Source organism: Gnatocerus cornutus, chromosome 8 (assembly GCF_029298725.1).
Source record: "Gnatocerus cornutus isolate USDA-ARS CGAHR chromosome 8, icGnaCorn1.1, whole genome shotgun sequence".
Classification (NCBI taxonomy): domain Eukaryota; kingdom Metazoa; phylum Arthropoda; class Insecta; order Coleoptera; family Tenebrionidae; genus Gnatocerus; species Gnatocerus cornutus.
In genome coordinates this window covers 7,981,214-8,002,386 of record NC_142240.1, presented here as the reverse complement: position 1 = coordinate 8,002,386, position 21,173 = coordinate 7,981,214, and the positions used below count along the sequence as shown (strand labels likewise).

The 21,173-nt window shown below is 33.8% G+C and overlaps 3 protein-coding genes and 2 pseudogenes across 6 annotated transcripts; 2 read left to right on the top strand and 3 right to left on the bottom strand.

Annotated features, from left to right (window-relative positions):
• Window positions 1-20: 20 nt before the first annotated feature.
• On the bottom strand, window positions 21-1,256 carry LOC148169425 (lipase 3-like). Its single transcript, XM_088044193.1, has 2 exons — window positions 1,167-1,256; window positions 21-1,118 (listed from the first exon to the last, which is right to left on the bottom strand). The coding sequence occupies exons 1-2, from the start codon at window positions 1,254-1,256 to the stop codon at window positions 21-23; spliced, it is 1,188 nt and encodes a 395-aa protein (XP_087900319.1).
• Window positions 1,257-3,175: 1,919 nt separating this feature from the next.
• On the top strand, window positions 3,176-4,387 carry LOC148169424 (ATPase ASNA1 homolog; annotated as a pseudogene). The gene is made up of 2 exons (XR_015770535.1): window positions 3,176-3,463; window positions 3,510-4,387. The product of XR_015770535.1 is annotated as an ATPase ASNA1 homolog (transcript).
• Window position 4,388: 1 nt separating this feature from the next.
• On the bottom strand, window positions 4,389-7,900 carry LOC148169423 (actin-related protein 10-like; annotated as a pseudogene). Its single transcript, XR_015770646.1, has 5 exons — window positions 7,773-7,900; window positions 7,484-7,724; window positions 7,242-7,438; window positions 7,117-7,193; window positions 4,389-4,987 (listed from the first exon to the last, which is right to left on the bottom strand). The product of XR_015770646.1 is annotated as an actin-related protein 10-like (transcript).
• Window positions 7,834-15,097, top strand: LOC148169422 (transforming growth factor beta regulator 1-like). Its single transcript, XM_088042687.1, has 4 exons — window positions 7,834-8,109; window positions 8,157-8,361; window positions 14,322-14,598; window positions 14,650-15,097. The coding sequence occupies exons 1-4, from the start codon at window positions 7,984-7,986 to the stop codon at window positions 15,050-15,052; spliced, it is 1,011 nt and encodes a 336-aa protein (XP_087898813.1). The 5' UTR covers window positions 7,834-7,983; the 3' UTR covers window positions 15,053-15,097.
• LOC148169421 (etoposide-induced protein 2.4 homolog) lies at window positions 15,041-20,998 on the bottom strand. Of its 2 annotated transcripts, none has more exons than XM_088042688.1 (7): window positions 20,497-20,998; window positions 20,335-20,431; window positions 20,098-20,288; window positions 19,794-20,049; window positions 19,393-19,733; window positions 15,381-15,455; window positions 15,041-15,329 (listed from the first exon to the last, which is right to left on the bottom strand). In XM_088042688.1, the coding sequence occupies exons 2-7, from the start codon at window positions 20,347-20,349 to the stop codon at window positions 15,212-15,214; spliced, it is 996 nt and encodes a 331-aa protein (XP_087898814.1). In that variant the 5' UTR covers window positions 20,350-20,431; window positions 20,497-20,998; the 3' UTR covers window positions 15,041-15,211. The 2 variants fall into 2 exon arrangements, with proteins under 2 accessions (XP_087898814.1, XP_087898815.1); XM_088042689.1 differs by having other exon boundaries at window positions 20,335-20,405.
• Between the last annotated feature and the right edge of the window lie 175 nt (window positions 20,999-21,173).

Below are 21,173 nucleotides of genomic sequence, written 5' to 3'. Positions count from 1 at the left end.
TTTTGTACTTTTTCTTACAACTATTCAATAGTTTTCATCTTCTCCATGAGAAGATCGTAAACCAGCTGCGGCGCCCTGATCCCGTACATATAATCCAAATGGTTGAACTCGCCATCCGCCACCAAAATCATCTCCTTGCAAGTCTCCCCAATGCCTTGACAAAACCTCATGACGTCCTCTTCAGCAGACAACCAGTCATTTCGACTGAAGAAGAAGTAAATCGGAGCTTTGATGTTCGATAAGTCATAGTTTGGTGGTGTCAAAGAACCATACTGTGCTATATTGTCCATTCCGTAATCATATCGCCTAAAAGTCCCAGTGTTGATCTCCTGGGCGTAATGCATAAACTGTCTAACTGATGATCCAGCAGGAGTGTGACCCATCAAAACTGGTAGAATCGTGGCGTTCATTTCAGAAGGACTGAACCCGCAAATGGCGAAAAGCGCGTTGGTACAAAGACTTTGAAAAATGTCCCCATCGGCGCAGAGGATATCTCCAAGCATTGCTAGGAATTCGTTGTTTGGAAGAAACTCGTTCATCCCGATGAGTTCCGCGAGGACGTCTAAAGGTCCAGCCCAGAACGCCAGGATATGCAACAAAGGACTCGTCATATGGTTCATGTAAGCTATGGGGGCGAGACTAAAATGCGCCTTAATTTTGTCGTTATACTCTGGATGCATCGCCGCCATGACGTAATACGTCGTAGTGCCTTGAGAATGCCCGATGTGGATGACTTGGCTCTCACCAGTAGCCTCCAAGACGTAGTCAATCATAGCTGGAAGATCAATAGCACCGATTTCGTCCCAGCTGAAATGCCAGAAACTTGCTCCATTAGGATCGAAAGAACTGTGGTTGCGGGAGTAGTGGTTGCCACGAGCGTTACCCATCCAGACGTCATAACCGGCGTCGGCGAGTTTGTATCCAAGAGCTTTCTCTGGTCCGGTGATGATCCAATCAGCCGAAGAACTCAGCAACCCGTGCATTAAAAAGACGACTTTTTTGGGAGTTTCGTCGCTGGTTTTGCCATGAGGAATTCTATGGAGGCGGAGGATGTAGCCATCAGAGGTTTTGACGAAGTGCTCTTCAGCGGGGTATCCGTATTTGGTGAGAAGTTCAGTCTGGAATTGGGGGTTAGCTCGCATTTGAGAGTATTAACGAGTATTTACCACAGAAAGGTAAGCTTCGTCATCGTTGTCAAAGGGGGCTGCTGTGGCAGCGGCGAAAAGGGTAAAGATGAGAAAGATTGGAGTCTTCATGGTTGCTCCTGAGCTAGGTTTGGATTTCCGTGGCTTATATAGGATATTTTAAGTATTTTATCTATGGTATCTGACAGCGAATGCGAGATTGATGGCTTACATAAAATTTGAAGGAGTCCAAAGTGCAAATTCTGCACGTTTTTCAGCAAAATCTGAAGGAGTTAAGGATTCAAGGTAAGGTGCCTATGCCTTGATGCGTTTAGCATCAAAATAAGCGGATTTCTCAAAGAATTTTGATGATTTCGTGCAGATTTCTGCTGTTTTGTAAAAAAAATTAAAAATATAAAAATTGGTGGTTTTGTAGATTTCGAGCTCTTTTTTGCAAATTCAAACCCGAAAACGGCAAGAATCAGCGAGAAATCGTCGTTTGGCATCAAAATAAGCGGATTAATTGCTTAGTTACGGAGACTTCTGAATGTAAAATTTCATTAGAAAGGATTAAGCAACATTGCCAATTTTTTTCTTTGAATAAATCCGTATTGTAAAAAAGAATAGATTTAGACTAGATTATGATTTCTGAAATGGTTTTTAACAGAGAAAAGAACATGGCAGTTCCACTCATGGGCGCCTTTTTATCATCACTCTGTATACCTTGGAAACTCGGAAACTAAGCCAGATAAAGAGATGTGGTTTTACTATCCATTTTCTTGCGCTTTTTCCTTTAAGAAAAATATGTCACACATTCCGAATTTATAATTTGAAATTTTTCGAAAAAGACAGATTTAAAAACATAATATTAATTCCGTCGATATCTCGCTTATTTCCGAAGCAATCTAAACTTATTTAAGCTCATTTTACGCAAAATTTTACAAAGGATCTAAAAATTTCTTGTATTTTGTCAATACATAATTCAAATAGAAACGTTTAATGTGACAATGGGTGCATTTCTAAATCTAACTTATCTCAAATACAGGCTTTCAAAGACCTCTCTTAAGTGTCTTAAAATTTAAATTATTAAATTAAACGGATTTTCTAAATTTACTAATTTTTGTTTTTTGTGTGATGTTCACCGATAGTCAATGATCTAAAAAATTTCATTGAAAAATGCATGTCCTTGATTGAAAAACAAAATAATTCGATTAACCACCATTCTAACATTTTAAATAAAATAAATCTGCAAACTACATGTAACATTGTCAATCTAAGCTATGCCGACGTTGAATGTGAATGGTAAATGTTTAATTTCAGCCAGAATACAAGCTAGTATCTCTATTAATTTTTGGCATATTAAGTTAAATTTTGATAAAATCGTAAAGTTCTTTTTTAAGGATATTTATATGCAACTTTGCAACATCCATGACAATACTAAATAGAGCAGATATGGCAACTTTAAATTTTGAGTTCCCATTAAGTATAATTTTATGCGAACTAAAAACAAAAACAAAATCATTTATTTAGCAGAAATGAACAAAATAATAATATTTCATTATCAATAATTAACGATCGAATTTAAAGATTTTAATATTTAAAAGAAATCGAAATAAGAATTTTAAGTTGAAATTATGTAAGGAATGTCTTCGGAGCAACTTTTCTTAAAAATCGAAGATGTCACCAAGATAAAGTTCACTTTATTCAAAAACTTGTGGACAATCATTTTCAAATTCTTTCTTCTCAAATTAAGGAAGATGAAAGCTTATTCATTTAAAGTACAAAGCACTGTATTATTGTTTCGTCTAACCTGCAGATTTTATTTTAATTTTCATTGTCAAGCGACAAACGCCTGTAACTTTTTTTGCGATTTTTAAAATATCAAATTTGGAAAGTCATTCGTTGGCGTTTTTGGACCACTAATTACGCCGAAAGTGTCCTAAAATAAACAGTTACTACTCAATGGCAGTATAGATAATACATATTAAAAGATTTCAAGCCCACTATAGTAAGAACATAGTAAAAAATAATTAAATACTGCATCTAAACAACGCTTTCAATGGTATTTAAATGGACCGACAGGGCTTGTTGATCCTCCAGAGTGGGAGGTTGCATACTTTACAGGCGGTAGTGCCCGCACTCCATAACAACGACTCATGCTAACATAACCTCAACTGTCAAACTTGACAAACCGATGTGAGGTTAAGTCACAACTTTGTGAGCCCCAAAATGACGGAATTCGAGCCTCTTGAGCCCTCCTTAAAAAACGTGATCGACCAGCAAACTTTAAAATGGATTTTCGTGGGCGGAAAGGGCGGTGTCGGTGAAACAACTTGCAGGTTATCACCCCGACATATTTTCCCCTTTTCATGAAATTTCTTCCAGTTGTAGCCTCGCAGTGCAACTTTCCAAAGTGCGCGAGTCAGTTCTCATCATATCAACTGACCCCGCTCACAACATCTCCGATGCTTTTGACCAGAAATTCACAAAAGTGACAACTATAGTAAAGGGCTTCAGCAACCTCTACGCTATGGAAATCGACCCGAACGTGGGCTTCAACGAGCTTCCAGACGAGTAGTTTGACGGAGAGCCCGAAGCCATGAGAATGAGTAAAGGGATAATCCAGGAAATCATCAGGGCGTTCCCAGGGATAGACGAAGCAATGAGCTACGCGGAGGTCATGAAACTAATCAAGAGCATGAATTTCTCAACTGTGGACACACTTTACGACTCCTATCATTCCTGCAAGTCGTCGAAAAGGGACTTGGGAAACTCCTGAGATTAAAATTGAAGATTTCTCCGTTAGTTTCACAGATCAGCGGGCTTCTGGGGATCCAGGAGTTCAACGCGGACACTCTCTCCTCAAAAATGGAGGAGATGTTGTCCGTCATCAAACAAGTCAACGAGCAGTTCAAGAATCCCGATCAGACCACGTTCGTCTGTGTTTGCATCGCGGAGTTCTTGTCGCTCTACGAAACCGAGCGACTTGTCCAAGAACTTACGAAATGCAAGATCGACACTCATAACATAATCGCGAATCAGTTGCTTTTCAAAAAAAAAACGACGAAAATCCATGCAAGATGTGCGTCGCAAGATTCAAAATCCAAGAGAAATATCTCGATCAGATCAACGACTTGTATGAAGACTTCCACGTTACCAAACTCCCGCTTCTGGAGAAAGAAGTTCGAGGGGCCGACAACGTCAAGACATTCTCCGAGTATCTCATTCATCCCTACACTTTAGAATGAAAACTGGTTTCTCTAATAAATATTTTTATCTATAAAAGTGTGTTAGTAGACATACAATGATACTCATATTCCAACAAGTGGAAATATGACTCACGTATCTTGTATTACACGATTACGTGGTGCGTTACCATGGTTACCATGTTTATCTCATGGTTACCATGGTTACATGATGTGAAAATTAACATTTCTCGTTAAACAAAATAACTTCACAGCGTCCGGAAGTTGTCCCTCATGTTGGGCCAATCCGGCAGACAATTCTCCTTAAAATACCCCTCTCTATTCACCCCCTTCAACCCCAACATCTCCGTGGAGCCGTAAATCGCGCCCCCGAGCCACGCGGTGTAATTCTCCTTACTCGGGGGCGAATGGAACTTGAACGCGGGAATCTTCAACTTATTGTATCTTTCGCATTTGAGTTGTTTGTTCAGTTCTTCTTTGAGTCGCGCCTTGAATCCGGGGATCATGACGCCGCCGCCCATCAGAAGGATGTTCTCGGCTAGGTTGTTCCGGAGGTGGATGTCGACCTTCATTATTGCGTCTAGAATCATGGTGGAGATGCACAGGTGGTCGTTGTCTTCTTCGTAGAGGAGTTCGAAAACTTTTTCGCGGGTTTTCCTTAAAAAAGAAGGTCACGGTTGCTTTTGCTTATTTTGAATGATCTCATGTTAAAAATACAAGGTGTTTATAAATGTTTCTAGCATCAAGGGTGGCTATGAAATGTCAAAGAAATTTGCCGCTCATTACAAATGTGAGTTTCGATTTGTCAACTGACATTTGCAGTTAACTTCAAACATGAAGCAAAGTAAGTTTTGAGAAATAAACTGTTCCTGTTGTAATTTAAAACCTGAAAATCGAAAACTAGGGCACACAACCGTAACTAAAACGTCATTGAAGTTAGTAACATTATAAATAATTTTCAAGATAGTTATATTCACTATGAAAACAAAGCTGCAAAATGGTGTACGACAGGAATTCCAGAGCCTCTTCTAGCCTTGATGCTAGAAACATTTATAAACACCTTGTATTAAACCCGGCGCATCCACCATTTTTTAAACTGTTTCAGAATAATAATGTAATAAAAACTTTTATAAAGATAATGTAGATCAAGATTGAATATCAGTGGTTAGAAAGGCTTGCAAGCTTTAAAAATCTCCACCTTTATTATGATTTAAGATCTTAATCTGGAAAGACTTCAACGACCTTCAAAATTCTTAGAAAGGATCTTTACTGAAGATCTTGCGGCTTTAAATTCTATCATCCATTTAGTTCAAGATTCCAAATCTTCATCTAGAACAACTTGCAGTTTCAAAATCCGAATATTCTAATTCGTGAAAAATTCGTGAAAATTCGTGAAACGGCAAAAACAAAAATTCCTCAACAAACGGTTAGTGAGCGTGGTAACTAAATGGATAATTGACGTTGCAAATGGCAAAACTAAAAAATGGAAACTTCAAATTCAACTAAAGTGCAGCTCATGCTATCAGTCCACTCTCCTGTTTAAATTTTCGAAAATTTTTGAGTGTAAAACAGGCATTCAACTCCTTAGGGAGAAAGTTAGGGGAAAATTGAATGTAGCAAATTGTGAGGTTAACACTTTTGTCAAAGATAAGTGTATTAATCAATAACTAATTAAAAATTTCTAGCAAAAGAATGGTTTTAATAGAGATTTAACACGTTTTGGCAATGTTGAGCAAGACGGTTAGCTTCTACGCATGTCACAGTTGCGTCAAGGTCAAATGCTTTTGCTGCCAATTGTTACTGATAAAAATCGCTAAGGGTTGCTGCCAACTTAACTTTTTAATGATTGGACCGATAGTAATGAGCTCTTTTAACGAGAAAATATAAGAAGTTGATCATTTCTGCAAAAGAATTTGGAAGAAATAAATGTATAAACAATAATGAAGAAAGGAAAAGAAAAAGAATAATACAGAAAGTGAATAAAAAGTAGATATGTAAATCAATAAGTATTTAACTGATCTAGGAAAAATAAATAGAAAACAAGAAAGAAAACGAAAAACTAATGAAACTGGAATTTTGAAAATCAAAACAACAGAATCAAGAGAAATATTGTTTGAGAAAATCTTTAAAAGAAACACTATCATGTGAGCCACAAAATTTTCGTAGGCCATGAAACAAACATAGAAGTCATGTCGGAGTGAAATTTTGTTTTTGATATAACCTCAATTTTTTGATGAAAATATGTAACATTAATATAATGCAAGTAATACAAGGTGTTTATAAATGTTTCTAGCATCAAGGGTGGCTCTGGAATTCCTGTCGTACACCATTTTGCCGCTTTGTTTTCACAGTGAATATAACTATCTTGAAAATTATTTATAATGTTATTTACGTCAATGTCGTTTCAGTTACAGTTTTGTGTCCAAGTTTTTGATTTTCAGGTTTTAAACCACAACTAGAACAGTTTACTTCTCAAAACTTACTTTGCTCCATGTTTGAGGTTAACTGCAAATGTCAGTTGAAAAGTCGAAACCCACATTTGTAATGAGCGGCGAATTTCGTTGACATTTCATAGCCCACCTTGATGCTAGATGCTATCGTGTGTCTCTTCAGCATCAACAATGTATTGAGATCTAATTGAAATTAAATCAAATGACAAATGTCAAACTACTGTCAAATTTTTTCTCGACTTACGTAAATTTTGTCAAAGCCCACCCTAAATAAAATTTTTGTGGATCACACGTTATAATGGCTTTATAAATTAGAACCACCATATTTCATCTCACCTTTAATATCCTCAATCACAGACTCAGGTAAGTTGCCAATCCCCGTATTCTCAGAACTCAGCAAACTCCTCAAATTCCTGAAAAACTCCCTAAGAAAAATTCCACATCTGCCTGTTTAAACTTACTCATGAACTGCCTGTGCCCCTAATGGAAGAGCTTGCCAAGCATGGATCGCAGGCATCCCATGACAAATCGGAATTGCAACCGCTTCAAAGTATCCTACATCAAGCACCAACGCAGTTTCAGCCCCCAAAGTAGATAAACTCACCAAATGTGAAGGTAAAATCATCAAATTAGAGATTTCATAATGGACAAACAATACCTACAAAATAAATTAAAAAATCTGTGGATTGTAGTTGTGCCGCACCTTCGCCAAAGTCTCTCTGAACAACGTGGGGCACAATAAAGACTCCACAATAACGAGTGACTTCTCTTTGGGACTGAGGAGGGCATATTTAAAAAAGAGGATGTGGAGGAAGTCAACCAACAAGTCGTACAAATCTGACTCATTTTTATATTCTGCGATTCTTCGAATTTCGTCGGTTTTCTTACAGCGGACTTCTGAGCGGATGATACAGCGTGGAGCGTATTCTCCACTGAATCCAAACCTAGAAAAAAGTCTTAATACTGGGTTTTGAAAGAGAGTTAAAACTTACTTGGTGAAAGCACTCCCAATGTCTAAGACAACGGTTAATTTGTCGCTGAGGGCTTCGTAAATCGGGATTTTTTCGAAAAAATTGACATCTGTCAAAAATGACGTTCCGTTGTTTCTATGGATTGACAGTCAGTGGTGCCATTATCTAGGGGACATAATAAAATCACCACGTCAACTGTCAAATCAGACGACATAACCTTAACAAACAAGATATGGCAAATGCCTACGAAGCGTACTTAAAAAGCGTCAATGCCACAAAAAACGTGTCCGAGCGCCCCCCTGGGAAATACCGAGAAAAGTTGAATTACCTCAAACAATTGATACGAGAATATGTCCATGTAAGTTGACTCTTCCAAAAATGTCTCCTCCAGCTCTTATTTCGTAGGAAAACGCCGCTCTGGTTGACGAACTCGAAGAAGTACAAACCAAAATCATCATCAGACAGGAAGAACGAAAGTTTTTGTTAAGAAAACTCTGCGAATATGAGCCGCAAGTGGCTGCAGAGGTGCAGAACGTCGCAAAAGCGGGATTCTCGCAGTCATCTGTCGAGACAAAAAAGGGAAAGAAGCGGGCAAACGCCGAATCTTCTGGTAAGGTATAGATATAAGTGACGGCAACTCTTGGACGACATTGTAATCCAGGTCAAAAATTAAACTGTTGAACTATGAATAAGACGTGCCCACCCCTAAAATCGCCTTTAATTTTAAAGATAAAATTTTGAAAATTTCGATACGCTCGTAGTTGACAAAGCTCTAGAAACTGACGCAAAAATTTGTTTTTTATCACAGTTTGGTTGGTGTCGCGACGCCTAAGAAGTATAATTTTTAGCGATTTTTGAGTTTTTGCAGAAATATTCGCGAATTCAATTTTTTTTCAACATAACTGTGGTACAAAATCTGAGTTTTTATTTTAAATCTAATGCAAATTGTGTTTAAAATTTGCGAAAAAAACGTTGTTTTATCTAGTTAGTTTTCAAATTTATGACAGCGCAGCGGCAAACAACGTTTACACCAAAATTTCAAGGTTAATTTTGATTAACACGGGCATGTTGCACTTTATGGACACCAGAAATCGTTAATTAACATCGACAAAGCGACAATTGCACCAAGTAAGACTTTTGTTACAATCTAAAGCGAGCCAAAAAATAGATGTCATTTTTGACACAAGATGCTGACAGATGGGTGTAAACGTAGTTCCCAATTTTGACGTAATGAAATTGAAAACTAACTTGATAAAACAGCATTTTTTTCTAAAATTTTGAAGACAATTTGCATTGAATCTAAAATAACAACTGAGATATTTTTAACATATTTATAATAAAAAAAAAATAAATTAGGGGTTGATATCAAAATTGATATTGATATTGGTTGATTTTCAAAATTTTATCTTTAAAATTAAAGACGATTTTGGGGGTGGACACAAGTGTTGCCGGATCCTGTATACAGGCTGTTTTTGAAATGCATGGACAAAATTTTTTGTGCTATTCAAGAAGGAGTATGAAGTATGAAAAACCAATTTTTAGGTCAAAAACTGACAAGGTATAATTAACCCCAATCCACGAACTTTCTACACCACTGGCAAAAAACGCACCTGGAATAGTTTGTTTCCTAAGCAAGCAGCAACTTGAGTTTCTTAACTTTTAAAATCAGTGAAATTTATTGAAATTTTTGTGTAATTTTAACTCGAAAACAACAAGACTTTTACTAAAACTTTTTTCTCTTAATAGGCTGAAATTGTGTCAAGGCATTACTACACGCTTTTTGTAGATGCATTTCAAAAACACCCTGTATAGGACACTGGGCGGTAATGGGTTAATACAGATTGCGAATTCAAAACCAACATTATTAAGGATTAATTTATTTAATTAATGTATTTTCAGGAATTTTAGAAATTTTATTTTTTATATTATCTAAAACGTCAAAAGTAACTGAGACAAGCAAAATTTTGTTATTGTAAATCAGGGTACAGAACAGTCATTCAAAATGCCTTCCAAAAGAAACGATTACTCAACGACTAAGAGACGAGTTATTGCTCAAGAATTAGGTGTTGCCACAAATACTGTTCTCTTGGCTAAAAGAAAAATTAGGGACTTTGGAACAATTTATGAAAATTTGTTATTTGCAACTTGTTTGTTTTCAATTACAAAATTTTAGAGGAAAAGTGGGGTTTTAAAACATTTAGGATTGTATAGTTTTCAAATTCTGTGAATTTTGGCTTTAGAGCATTAAAAATTATAGAGCAAAACAGACTAATTTTAGAAATTGTCATTTTTAAGCGAAACATTTTTTTTTATTTAATTAAGGCAAACTGTCTCGGAATCCGCAATTAATTTTATTTTTTTCGTTTTAGTTAAAAAGCTACAAGGCTTTAAAGTTGACCAATAGAATGGCTTCAAATAACTTTTCAATTTTACAAAAATCCAAGTAGCTTTCGGACCAAACGAATAATTTGTCACTTTCCCGTCACATTTGAAGTTTTAAATCAGTGGCGTCAATAAAAGGGAAAACAATAACGCAATTTTTTTCAAAAACAGACAATAAAGGAACACTACAATAGATGTTCAAAATGGCCACCATCTTGTTGAACACATAATTGTAAACGACGCAACAATGTTGCCTTTATTGAACCCAACACATTTTCGTTTTGACGAACTTGATTTGTGATGTCCACAAAAATGGAACAAGTACGCCACTGATAAAAAATAAGAACTGTCAGTTCACTAACAAAAGTTGTTCTTTAGAATTTTGTACTTTGGTACAGTTAATAAACAAGTTAAAAGCGATAAATATCTATAAGTTTGAGTCCTCTAATGCCAAATTGAAAACATTAGAGTAAAATATTCGAAATTTTTGGTTCGTCTAAAAATGAAAATTTCTAATATTGATCGATTTTGGTCTATAATTTTGTAATTTTGCACATTTAATAAGAATGTTGAGAATATAAATTTAAATGCTTTAAAGCCAAAATTCACAAAAATATGTAGAACAAAAAACACAAAATTATTTGAATTTCTAGTTCGTTTACAGTTAAATGAGCAAGTTAAGATCGATAAATCTAATTTGCCAAAATATAAATACAGGGTGTTCAAAAAATAGCGGACCAACTGATAAGAACGTCAAACTCTAAGACGCTGTGAATTGGAAATGCTGTTTAAAATTTTTATTTGAAGCTTTGCCCCTTACTGCTTCTCGACTGTTTCCTTCATGTGTCGGTATATTCAGCAAAATTATACATCATTAGAAAATAAACTCCTCTAGTTTGTGACACCTAAAAAATGTTTGACTTTTCTAAAAAAAATGGTCATTGTCACTAGGCAACAATTAATTACTGAATTCTTGAAGTGAAATGTTGCCAGATTAATTTTGCGCTTTTGAGCTTAATTTTAAAAATGCAAAATAACGTTTAGCATCAACATTTAAGGCATTTATAGACTGTAAGTATGTAAATATCACCCAAAACATGAACTCTAGTAGAATTTTGTAAACCTTGAGTTTATTATAAGGAAAAATTTGTGCAATAATTAGCGCCCCTTTAAGTGGCTGTAGATTTCCAACAAAGCACTCAATAATTGAAAAAACTTAATTTAGCTACTAGTTATTATCTGAAGATTCACGTGAATAGTTGGTCCGCCAATATAAATATAAATTAAATAAAAAAAAAATGTTTCGCTTAAAAATGAAAATTTCTAAAATTAGTCTGTTTTGCTGTATAATTTTTAATGCTCTAAAGCCAAAATTCACAGAATTTGAAACTATACAATCCTAAATTTTTTAAAACCCCACTTTTTCTCTAAAATTTTGTAATTGAAAACAAACAAGTTGCAAATAACAAATTTTCATAAATTGTTCCAAAGTCCCTAATTTTTCTTTTAGCCAAGAGAACAGTATTTGTAGCAACACCTAATTCTTGAGCAATAGCTCGTCTCTTAGTCGTTGAGCAATCGTTGACTTTTGTCAATTTTCCAAAATATGACACTGTCATTTTGAATGACTTGATTTACAATAACAAAATTTTGCTTGTCTCATTTTTTTATGATCAGCAATGGTACTTTTGACATTTTAGATGATACAAAAAAAAATCTAAAATTCCTGAAAATACTATTAATCCTTAATAATGTTGGTTTTGAATTCGCAATCTGTATTAACCCATTACCGCCCGGTGTCCTATACAGGGTGGTTTTGAAATGCATCTACAAAAAGCGTGTAGTAATGCCTTGACACAATTTGAGCCTATTAAGAGAAAAAAGTTTTAGTAAAAGTCTTGTTGTTTTCGAGTTGAAATTACACAAAAATTTCAATAAATTTGCTTGTGCGCCACTGATTTTGAAAGTTAAGAAACTCAAGTTGCTGGTTGCTTAGGAAACAAGCTATTCCAGGTGCGTTTTTTGCCAGTGGTGTAGAAAGTTCGTGGATTGGGGTTAATTATACCTTGTCAGTTTTTGACCTAAACATTGGTTTTTCATACTTCATACTCCTTCTGGAATAACACAAAAACATTTTGTTAATGCATTTTAAAAACAAGTATACAGGATCCGCCAACACTTGTGTCCACTCCCAAAATCGTCTTTAATTTTAGAGATAAAATTTTAGAAATTTGCATAACGATCACAGTTGACTAAGCTCTAGAAGCTGACTCAAACATTTGTTTTTTATCACTGATAGTTTTGGCGTCGCGACGCCTTAAAAATGTAATTTTTAGTTAATTGAGGGTTTGTGATATCAATCCTCAATTAATTTTTTTTTTTAATAAATGTGTTAAAAATATCTGTTGTTATTTTAGATTCAATGCAAATTGTCTTCAAAATTTGAGAAAAAAATGCTGTTTTATCAAGTTAGTTTCCAATTTCATTACGTCAAAATTGGGAACTACGTTTACACCCATCTGTCAGCATCTTGTGTCAAAAATGACATCTATTTTTTGGCTCGCTTTAGATTGTAACAAAAGTCTTACTTGGTGCAATTGTCGCTTTGTCGATGTTAATTAACGATTTCTGGTGTCCATAAAGTGCAACATGCCCGTGTTAATCAAAATTAACCTTGAAATTTTGGTGTAAACGTTGTTTGCCGCTGCGCTGTCATAAATTTGAAAACTGACTAGATAAAACAACGTTTTTTTCGCAAATTTTAAACACAATTTGCATTAGATTTAAAATAAAAACTCAAATATTTGTATCACAGTTATGTTGAAAAAAAATTGAATTCGCGAATATTTCTGCAAAAACTCAAAAATCGCTAAAAATTGTACTCCTTAGGCATCGCGACGCCAACTAAACTGTGATAAAAATCTCTCTTTTAAAATATTGTCAATCAATTTCGATAGAATTAACATTTTTGAAGAATAGTATATTAAAGAACGTGTTTTATAATGGCCAATTTGGTGCCGTAGGCGAGTTTTGTACGGGGCGAGTGCACCATTGCCATTATAAAACAAGTCCTTTATACTATTTTTTCGAATTTGCACCCTTTTTCTAATAAAAAAATTTAAATTTTCCAATTCTAAGAGTTTTCGTGTTACACGATTGGTAATGGTTTTGTAACCACGACTTGCCACTTGATTTTCAAATTCAATTTAAAATTTGACATTTATTGAGTTTCACTATAGTTTATCCGGTGAGAGATTGGGATATTTCGACAGTTGACATATAGGTTGGTAGCAAATTATGCTACAAAATACACTAAAAACACTAAATTCCTACGCGAAATGGGTTGACAGGGTTGTCAGTAACTGGGGTTATTTTGTTATTTTAAATTTCGCGCGTTTGGTACACTTTTTATCGCGTAGATTTAGTGACTTTTCTGTCATACAATCTCTCACCGTACAAACTATATCACTGAATTTTGACAAAACGTAACCTAACCTCACAGCCAGTATTCACATCTATTATATTTAGGTACAATTATTGTTGGCCGCAAAGGACAATTCAATTATATTGATACATTTTTTATTCACGCAGCAATTTATTAAATACGAATCGTAAAATCCAAATTGACCAAGAACTTGACAAGAAACAGGTGACAGCCAGACTAATTGGTTCTGCCAATTCTTAAAAAACAAAATTTCCTACTGAGTTTTTTTATAGATACCTATAAAACAAGGTTCCTAAATTCAGCCGGTTTGCTCGTTACCCCTTTTGATTGCTAGGGACGTCACAAGAAAGTTCTGTCAATTGTTTTGGGGTGTAAAAACATTGTTGATCGCCCATGTTGTTTAACAAAGTTCTTGCATCAGAGTGTTAAATACATATTGCTGTTTTAACTAATAATAGCAATGAAAAAATTCGATCGGAATTTAAAAGAGCTTTCTGATGACGTATTCGCGCCAGTTCAAGAGGCCTGCTTCTATTGGCTGAAAACTTTGTAGCAAACCTGTTAATTTTAGTAACCTTGACCTTATAGTCCGTTTATAGACTCCAAATTGAGTACTCTAATGGACCTATTAAAGCGGCAAATTCGAAAAACTTTTTTAAAAAATTGTTGCCAGACAGGGTGACTAGTCTGTATAATATGAGAGAATTTACTAAATTATGTTCACTATATTATGTATTTTTCAGACAGAAAATCAAAATCCCGAAAGGCGTCGAGGTCCCGAAAGAAAATCGTCCAACCCATCCCACTGGATAGCACAGGGCGCCCGATCTTCCCTATCGAACTCGGGAACTTGACGATCCACTGTTTGGGCGAGGTGGTTTCAGATAGGGCCGAGTTCCATTCAGAGGACGTCATTTATCCCGTGGGATTCATTTCGACGCGAATTTACGGAAGCTTAGACGATCCCACCGTGAAGTGTATCTACAGCTGTAAAATCTCAGAAGTCAACGGTTTGCCTCGGTACGGCCCGGCGCAAGGGTAATTAAAGACACTTTTTTACCTTTTTTGCAGATTTGAGATTGAAATGGACGACAATTCGAATCCCATAATCGGCGACACTCCTGACGTTTGCCACTCGTTGCTTTTACAGAAAATAAACGATGCTCTGTCGTTGAATGTGGTGAGCACGAGGCCGCGAGGCAACGACTTCTTCGGGCTGTCACATCCAACGGTTTTAAATCTTCTTCAGAGTTTCCCTGGTAGTCGGAAATGCGTCAACTACAAATGGAGTAAATTCGAAGTTTCCAGAAGTGGAGATGTTCATACTGAAGACAACGATGCTGCTTTGAGTTACGGCTACTTACAGAGGAGTATTAATTTTTGTAAATATAAGATGGCACCGGATATTTTACAAAAACCATCTGATGAGTATGTGGATAAGGACAATTTGCATGGTTACATCTTGAATAATTAACTTTCCAATTATATTTACTCTAAATATAAAGGTACAAAAATCACATACACTTGTAAAATTAAAATTACCTAACAACCTGAATAAGTCAAAAAAATTTAAAAAAAACAATCCTTTTTAACACCCTCGGTATTGAGGTTGGCGAAGTTTCTTCAGCGAAGATCATCTCCGTTGTGGCGCATCTGGTCGTTGTATTATCGTCGGTTTCTTTTCTTTACGCAAAAGACTAAATAGTGTGTTAGATACCACAATCACAGGGGAAAAAAATTGGATCCGTGGGCTAAAACAGATGAAGAAGTCAAATAGGGGTGGTTTCGTTTCTTTTTCTTACCAAGACTCCGGAGGAAGGTTGGCTTGATTTGCACTTATGATGTACACGGGGAAGAGTATCGAGAAGATGCATCCACTGAAAAAGGAATCATTTTTATCTCGGAACAGAAACAAGATTTAAAATTTTCCTCTTTGTGTCCAACTAGAAAATCATGAAAAATTTGTATTATTTTATGTAATTTTGTTAATTTTAGATGGAAATTTATTATTATAAACTTATTAACTGTACCAAATTACATACAAACTTTTAAAACCAAGATACAAGTTTTGACATTTTTCATGTTTAATACTTAAAATTTTGTTATTTTTGCTTCCATTTTGTTACTAATGGCTTTAAGCATTTAAATTTATAAAGATTTGCTATTCGTGGTTATTCAGTGTTTCCAGTTACAAATTTGTAGAGAAAAAATGTCAATTTTTTTTAGAACGAATTAAGTTTCTAGCATGGCTCTGGAATTCCTGTCGTGCACTACTTTGCCGCTTTGTGTTTATAGTGAATATAACTATCTTGACAATTATTTATGTTACATACGTCAACGACGTTTCAGTTACGGTTTTGTATCCAAATTTTTGATTTTCAGGTTTCAAACCACAATTAGAATAGTTTTCTTCTCAAAACTTACTTTGCTTTATGATTGAGGTTAACTACAAATGTCAGTTAAAAAATCTAAACTCACATTTATAATGGGCGGCAAATTTCTTTGGAATTTCATAGCCACGCTTGATGCTAGAAACATTTATAAACACCTTGTATTTTGGAAATGTTCAATTTTTGAACGAACCAGATCTTTTGAAAATTTTGTACTTTTGGATCTAATTTAGTTAATTTGGGACTTGAGCATTCAAATTTATGAAAATTTGTTATTTGCAACTTGTTTGTTTTCAATTACAAAATTCTAGAAAAAAAGTGGGGTTTTCAAAAATTTAGTATTTTATAGTTTTCAAATTCTGTGAATTTTGGCTTTAGAGCATTCAAAATTATAAAGCAAAACAGACTAATTTTAGAAATGTTCATTTTTATGTTTTTTTTTAATTAATTTTGATAATTTTGGCAAATCAGATTTATCGATCTTTTAACTGTAAATTTTAGGAATTTTGTTTTAGAACGAACTAGAAATTCAAATAATTTTGTGTTTTTTGTTCTACATATTTTTGTGAATTTTGGCTTGAAAGCATTGAAATTTATGGAGATTATTATTGTTATTATTCTCAATATTCTTATATTCTTAAGTGTGCAAAATTACAAAATTATAGGCTAAAATCGATTAGAAATTTTCATTTTTGGACGAATCAGATCTTTCGACAATTTTGTACTTTTGAAGCTAATTTGGTAAAAGTTAGTACAAAATTTTAAAGGAGAAGTTTAGAAAGAATTTTAGAAAATTTTATTTAGAACACACTAGAAATTCCAATAATTTTGTGAATTTTGGCTTTTGAACATACAAATTTATCGAAATAATTATTATTCTTAATATTATAATTAGGTGTGTAAAATTTCAAACTTATAGACCAAAATCAAACAATTTTAAAAATTTTAGCTTTTGGACGATTCAGATTTTTCGAAAATTTTCTACTTTTTGGCTTAAATCTTGAGCATTCAAATTTATAGAAATTACTCAATTATAGACCTTAATACAGCAATTTGACACATTTTCATTTTTGGACAAACCAATAATTTCGAATATTTTACTCTAATGTTTTCAATTTGGCATTAGAGGACTCAAACTTATAGATATTTAGCGCTCTTAACTTGTTTGTTAACTGTATCAAAGTACAAAATTCTAAAGCACAAGTGACAAATTTTAGAAACTTTAAAATTTCGATTATTTTGTGTTCTAATTGTGTTAATTTTGGTTTTAGAGCATTCAATTTTATCAACATTATTTTTATGCTTAACATTCTTATTAAATGTTCAAAATTACAAAATTATAGACCAAAATTGACTTGTTAAAAATTTTGGGATGAACCAGAAATTTCGAAAATTTTGGAATCTTTGCCTAATTCTACAGTATGTCCCCGGATTGAGTTCACAAGAGGGAAAAAAACGTTATTTTTCATTTTACAGAAAAATGACAAAGGAATAATATTTTTTGCTTAATTTAAAATAAATAAATCTTTAATTAAAACTTTAATATTATCAAGCTGTGTTCTGGAAATTGAAAAAAACAAAAAATAACGAAAAACTTTTTTATTTTAATTTAGCAAAAAATGTCAAAGGAATGAAATTTGTTTCTTAACTCAAACCAATTTCTACTATTTGATTGGTCCATTACCTGTTTTAGCACATAGTTCAATTCTAACTCGTAATTATTTAAGACTGTTTCGAATTTTCTCAATTATTGTTAAGGATGCAATTGCATTTTTTTCCAATTTTTTAATATTTACACATTATTAGGAAAAATTTTCTTTAATGTTTAACGCACTATTTGATTTTGTGAATCCACAGCCTGCTATTATTTGAATACGATTACAAAATTTAATAAATAAAAATAATGAAAAAATTAATTTTAAGAGTACAAACTAATAATTTTGAAATTTTAATTGCAGATTTATATGTTTTGAAATAAGCAAAAAATGTTATTCCTTTGTCATTTTTTTGTAAAATGAAAAATAAACTTTTTTTCCCTCTTGTGAACTCAATCCGGGGACATACTGTATACATTTTGATATTAAAGGAATCAAATTTATACAGGTTACTCTTCTCTGATATGCGCCATATTGCAAAATTATAGAGCGGAACACACAAATATTTAGTTAAAAATCATTCTTAGGACGGACCGAAAATGTCAGAACTGAAAGTTATTATTTGAGTAGTTGAACTTGTCGAGATTTTTCTTCTCAAGAGCCAAATTGCAAAATTCTACAGCGCAAAAGACAGAATTTGGAAATTTTCATTTCTGTGAGTAACTAAGGATTTCACAATTTTTGATACAATTTTGTTAATCTAACGTCAAATTTATAGAGATTATTATTATTCTTAACATTTTAATCAAATGTGCAAAATTACAAAATTATAGACCAAAATTGATCAATTTTAGTAATTTTAGTTTTTGGACGATTCAAATTTTTCTCAAATTTTTCTACTTTTTGCTTTAATTTAGTCAATCTTGAATCTTGAACATTCAAATTTATAGATTACACAATTATAGACCTTAATACAGCAATTTGACACATTTTCATTTTTGGGCAAACCAAAAATTTCGAATATTTTACTCTAATGTTTTCAATTTGGCATTAGAGGACTCAAACTTATAGATATTTATCGCTCTTAACTTGTTTATTAACTGTATCAAAGTACAAAATTCTAAAGCACAAGTGAGAAATTTTAGAAATTTAGAAATTTTGATTATTTTGTGTTCTAATTCTGTTAATTTTGGTTTTTAGAGCATTTAAATTTATTGAGATTATTTTTATGTTAACAGTCTTATTAAATGTTCAAAATTACAAAATTATAGACAAAAATCGACTTGTTAAAAATTTTGGGATGAACCAGAAATTTCGAAAATTTTGGAATTTTTGCCTAATTCTATACATTTTGATATTAAAAGAATCAAATTTATATATATTTACATAATTTTGTTAATCTTACGTAAATTTATGGAGATTATTATTATTCTTAACATTTTTATCAAAAGTGCAACACTACAAAATTATAGACACCAAAATTGATCAATTTTAGTAATTTTAGTTTTTGAACGATTCAAATTTTTCGAAAATTTTCTACTTTTTCCTTTAATTTAGTCAATTTTGAATCGTGTGCATTAAAATTTATAATTAAGTAAATTATAATTAATTAAGTAATTAGAAATTTCGAAAGCTTTGTGTTTACTCTTCTAATGCTTGCACTGTTGATATCACTGAATTTGTGGATACATTTTTTAAAAAATGTTCTTAATTGCGCAAAAGACAAGTGTTGCCGGATTTTGTAGAAAAAAGAAAACAGTTACTACTGGTTATACTGTGGTGTGAAAACAATCAATGCTACCAGAACAAAAAATCAGCAAATCGCTTACTTGATCCAATAATTAGAAACTTGCGTGAAGAGCGCCAGGGGCAATCCAAATCCGATAAAGTACGGCCAATTTGCTTCAATACACGTCAATCTTTTGTGGATTTCCCATCCCATTTCGCCCCATTTATACTCAAAAGCATACAAAGAGTACAACAAACTGAGATGAATTAAATGTAAACCAGTTCCAAGATGTGGGACCGGTAAATAAGTCATGAGAAGCGCTTGTAACAGAAAGAGAGTCTCCACCACACTACTGAAGATGAAGTCAGCAACAGTCTTACTCAGACTTAGAGAAGCTGAGGATCTACCTCTGCTATATCTGTAAGCTGACTGTCCAATGTCCTGTTATAAAAATAAAAAAAAAATTAGTTAGTGATAAGAACGACACTTAAGTGAACTTACTTGGAACCACAAATTGTTAACAACTTTACTGACTGCAAATAAAGGAACTACCCAAATTGATTGAAAAATTATTCTTATTGTTATCTCCGCCCAAAACCAAGCAGTTTGTCCCTTGAAGCTGTCTTTACCAGTGACAAGCATAATGCAGGCATAAACTGCCGGCAAGAAGAGGTACTCAAAGAGAAGTATGCTACTTAAAAATATTGCACCATTTAGTGATCCACATTGTATAATCCTCGACTTTACCGTCGACTCTCTAAAACCAACTAAATGAGATTGAGAACTCAGAAAAGAACAGATCTACTCATGTTTTTGTAGAGTTCTGACAGGTGTTGAATCTCGCGACTCTGAGTATCGTCTCCTGATAGGAGAATTTGAGTGAGTTGGAGACAGCCGCGACAGTTTTCTCCTGTTCAGTTCTTTGTCTAGGTAGAACAGTGTGTAGAGTCCCTTAAAACTATCGCAAACACCCCAGAAAATGGCAGTACCAAAATCCTGTTAAACAATTCGTTAAATCAAAGTTTTACTTTGTTCGTCTTACCTTTATCACATCCATTTTGTGCGTTAGAGTCGATCTAAGTCTAATTCATGATTTCAACAATCGCTATTACACTGCAATTTGAGTTATCTACAATCAGCTGACAGTTCGAAAAATGAGTGAACTGTACACAAATTTTTGTAGAAATTAAATGTGTGACAATACCTGAGCCCCCTTTTGACTGCAGAGCCACCAAAACAATAAATTTTGAAATAACGACTAAACAAATAAATATTCTTGTCAAAATCAGCGTGTCAACTGTCAAACTTGAGATTGCGGTACCAACCTAAATAAAGAAAGTTACTCTTCTTTTTAACGAGGGGAGAAAACTAAAATTAATCGTTGTGCGTTTTTTAGCCCGTTTTGAAAATATACCAGAGCTCATTACTATCGGTCCACTCATTAAAAAGTTAAGTTGGCAGCAGCCCTTAGCGATTTTTATCAGTAACAATTGGCAACAAAAGCGTTTGACCTTGACGCAACTGTGGCATGCGTAGAAGCTAATCGTCTTGCACAACATTGCCAAAACTTGTTAAATCTCTGTTGAAATCTTTCTTTTGCAACACTGCAATTAATTAGTCATTGATTAATACACTCAACTTTGACAACGTGTTATAGTTTGTACGGTGACAGATTGAATGACAGAAAAGTCACTAAATCTACGCGATAAAAAGTGTACCAAACGCGCGAAATTTAAAATAACAAAATAACCCCAGTTACTGACAACCCTGTCAACCCATTTCGCGTAGGAATTTAGTGTTTTTAGTGTATTTTGTAGCATAATTTGCTACCAACCTATATGTCAACTGTCGAAATATCCCAATCTCTCACCGGATAAACTA

What these genes read in the sequence shown, in the direction of transcription:
- LOC148169425 (XM_088044193.1), bottom strand. Translation starts at nt 1,256, where the DNA reads ATGAAGACTCCAATCTTTCTCATCTTTACCCTTTTCGCCGCTGCCACA. An exon ending in ACGAAGCTTACCTTTCTGTG is followed by an intron (nt 1,119 to 1,166) that starts GTAAATACTCGT and finishes CCCCAATTCCAG; the next exon opens with ACTGAACTTCTCACCAAATA.
- LOC148169421 (XM_088042688.1), bottom strand. An exon ending in GTTTCTAATTATTGGATCAA is followed by an intron (nt 15,456 to 19,392) that starts GTAAGCGATTTG and finishes TTCCTTTTTCAG; the next exon opens with TGGATGCATCTTCTCGATAC. An exon ending in AACCTTCCTCCGGAGTCTTG is followed by an intron (nt 15,330 to 15,380) that starts GTAAGAAAAAGA and finishes CATCTGTTTTAG; the next exon opens with CCCACGGATCCAATTTTTTT.
- LOC148169422 (XM_088042687.1), top strand. Translation starts at nt 7,984, where the DNA reads ATGGCAAATGCCTACGAAGCGTACTTAAAAAGCGTCAATGCCACAAAA. An exon ending in TGATACGAGAATATGTCCAT is followed by an intron (nt 8,110 to 8,156) that starts GTAAGTTGACTC and finishes CTTATTTCGTAG; the next exon opens with GAAAACGCCGCTCTGGTTGA. An exon ending in GGCAAACGCCGAATCTTCTG is followed by an intron (nt 8,362 to 14,321) that starts GTAAGGTATAGA and finishes TGTATTTTTCAG; the next exon opens with ACAGAAAATCAAAATCCCGA.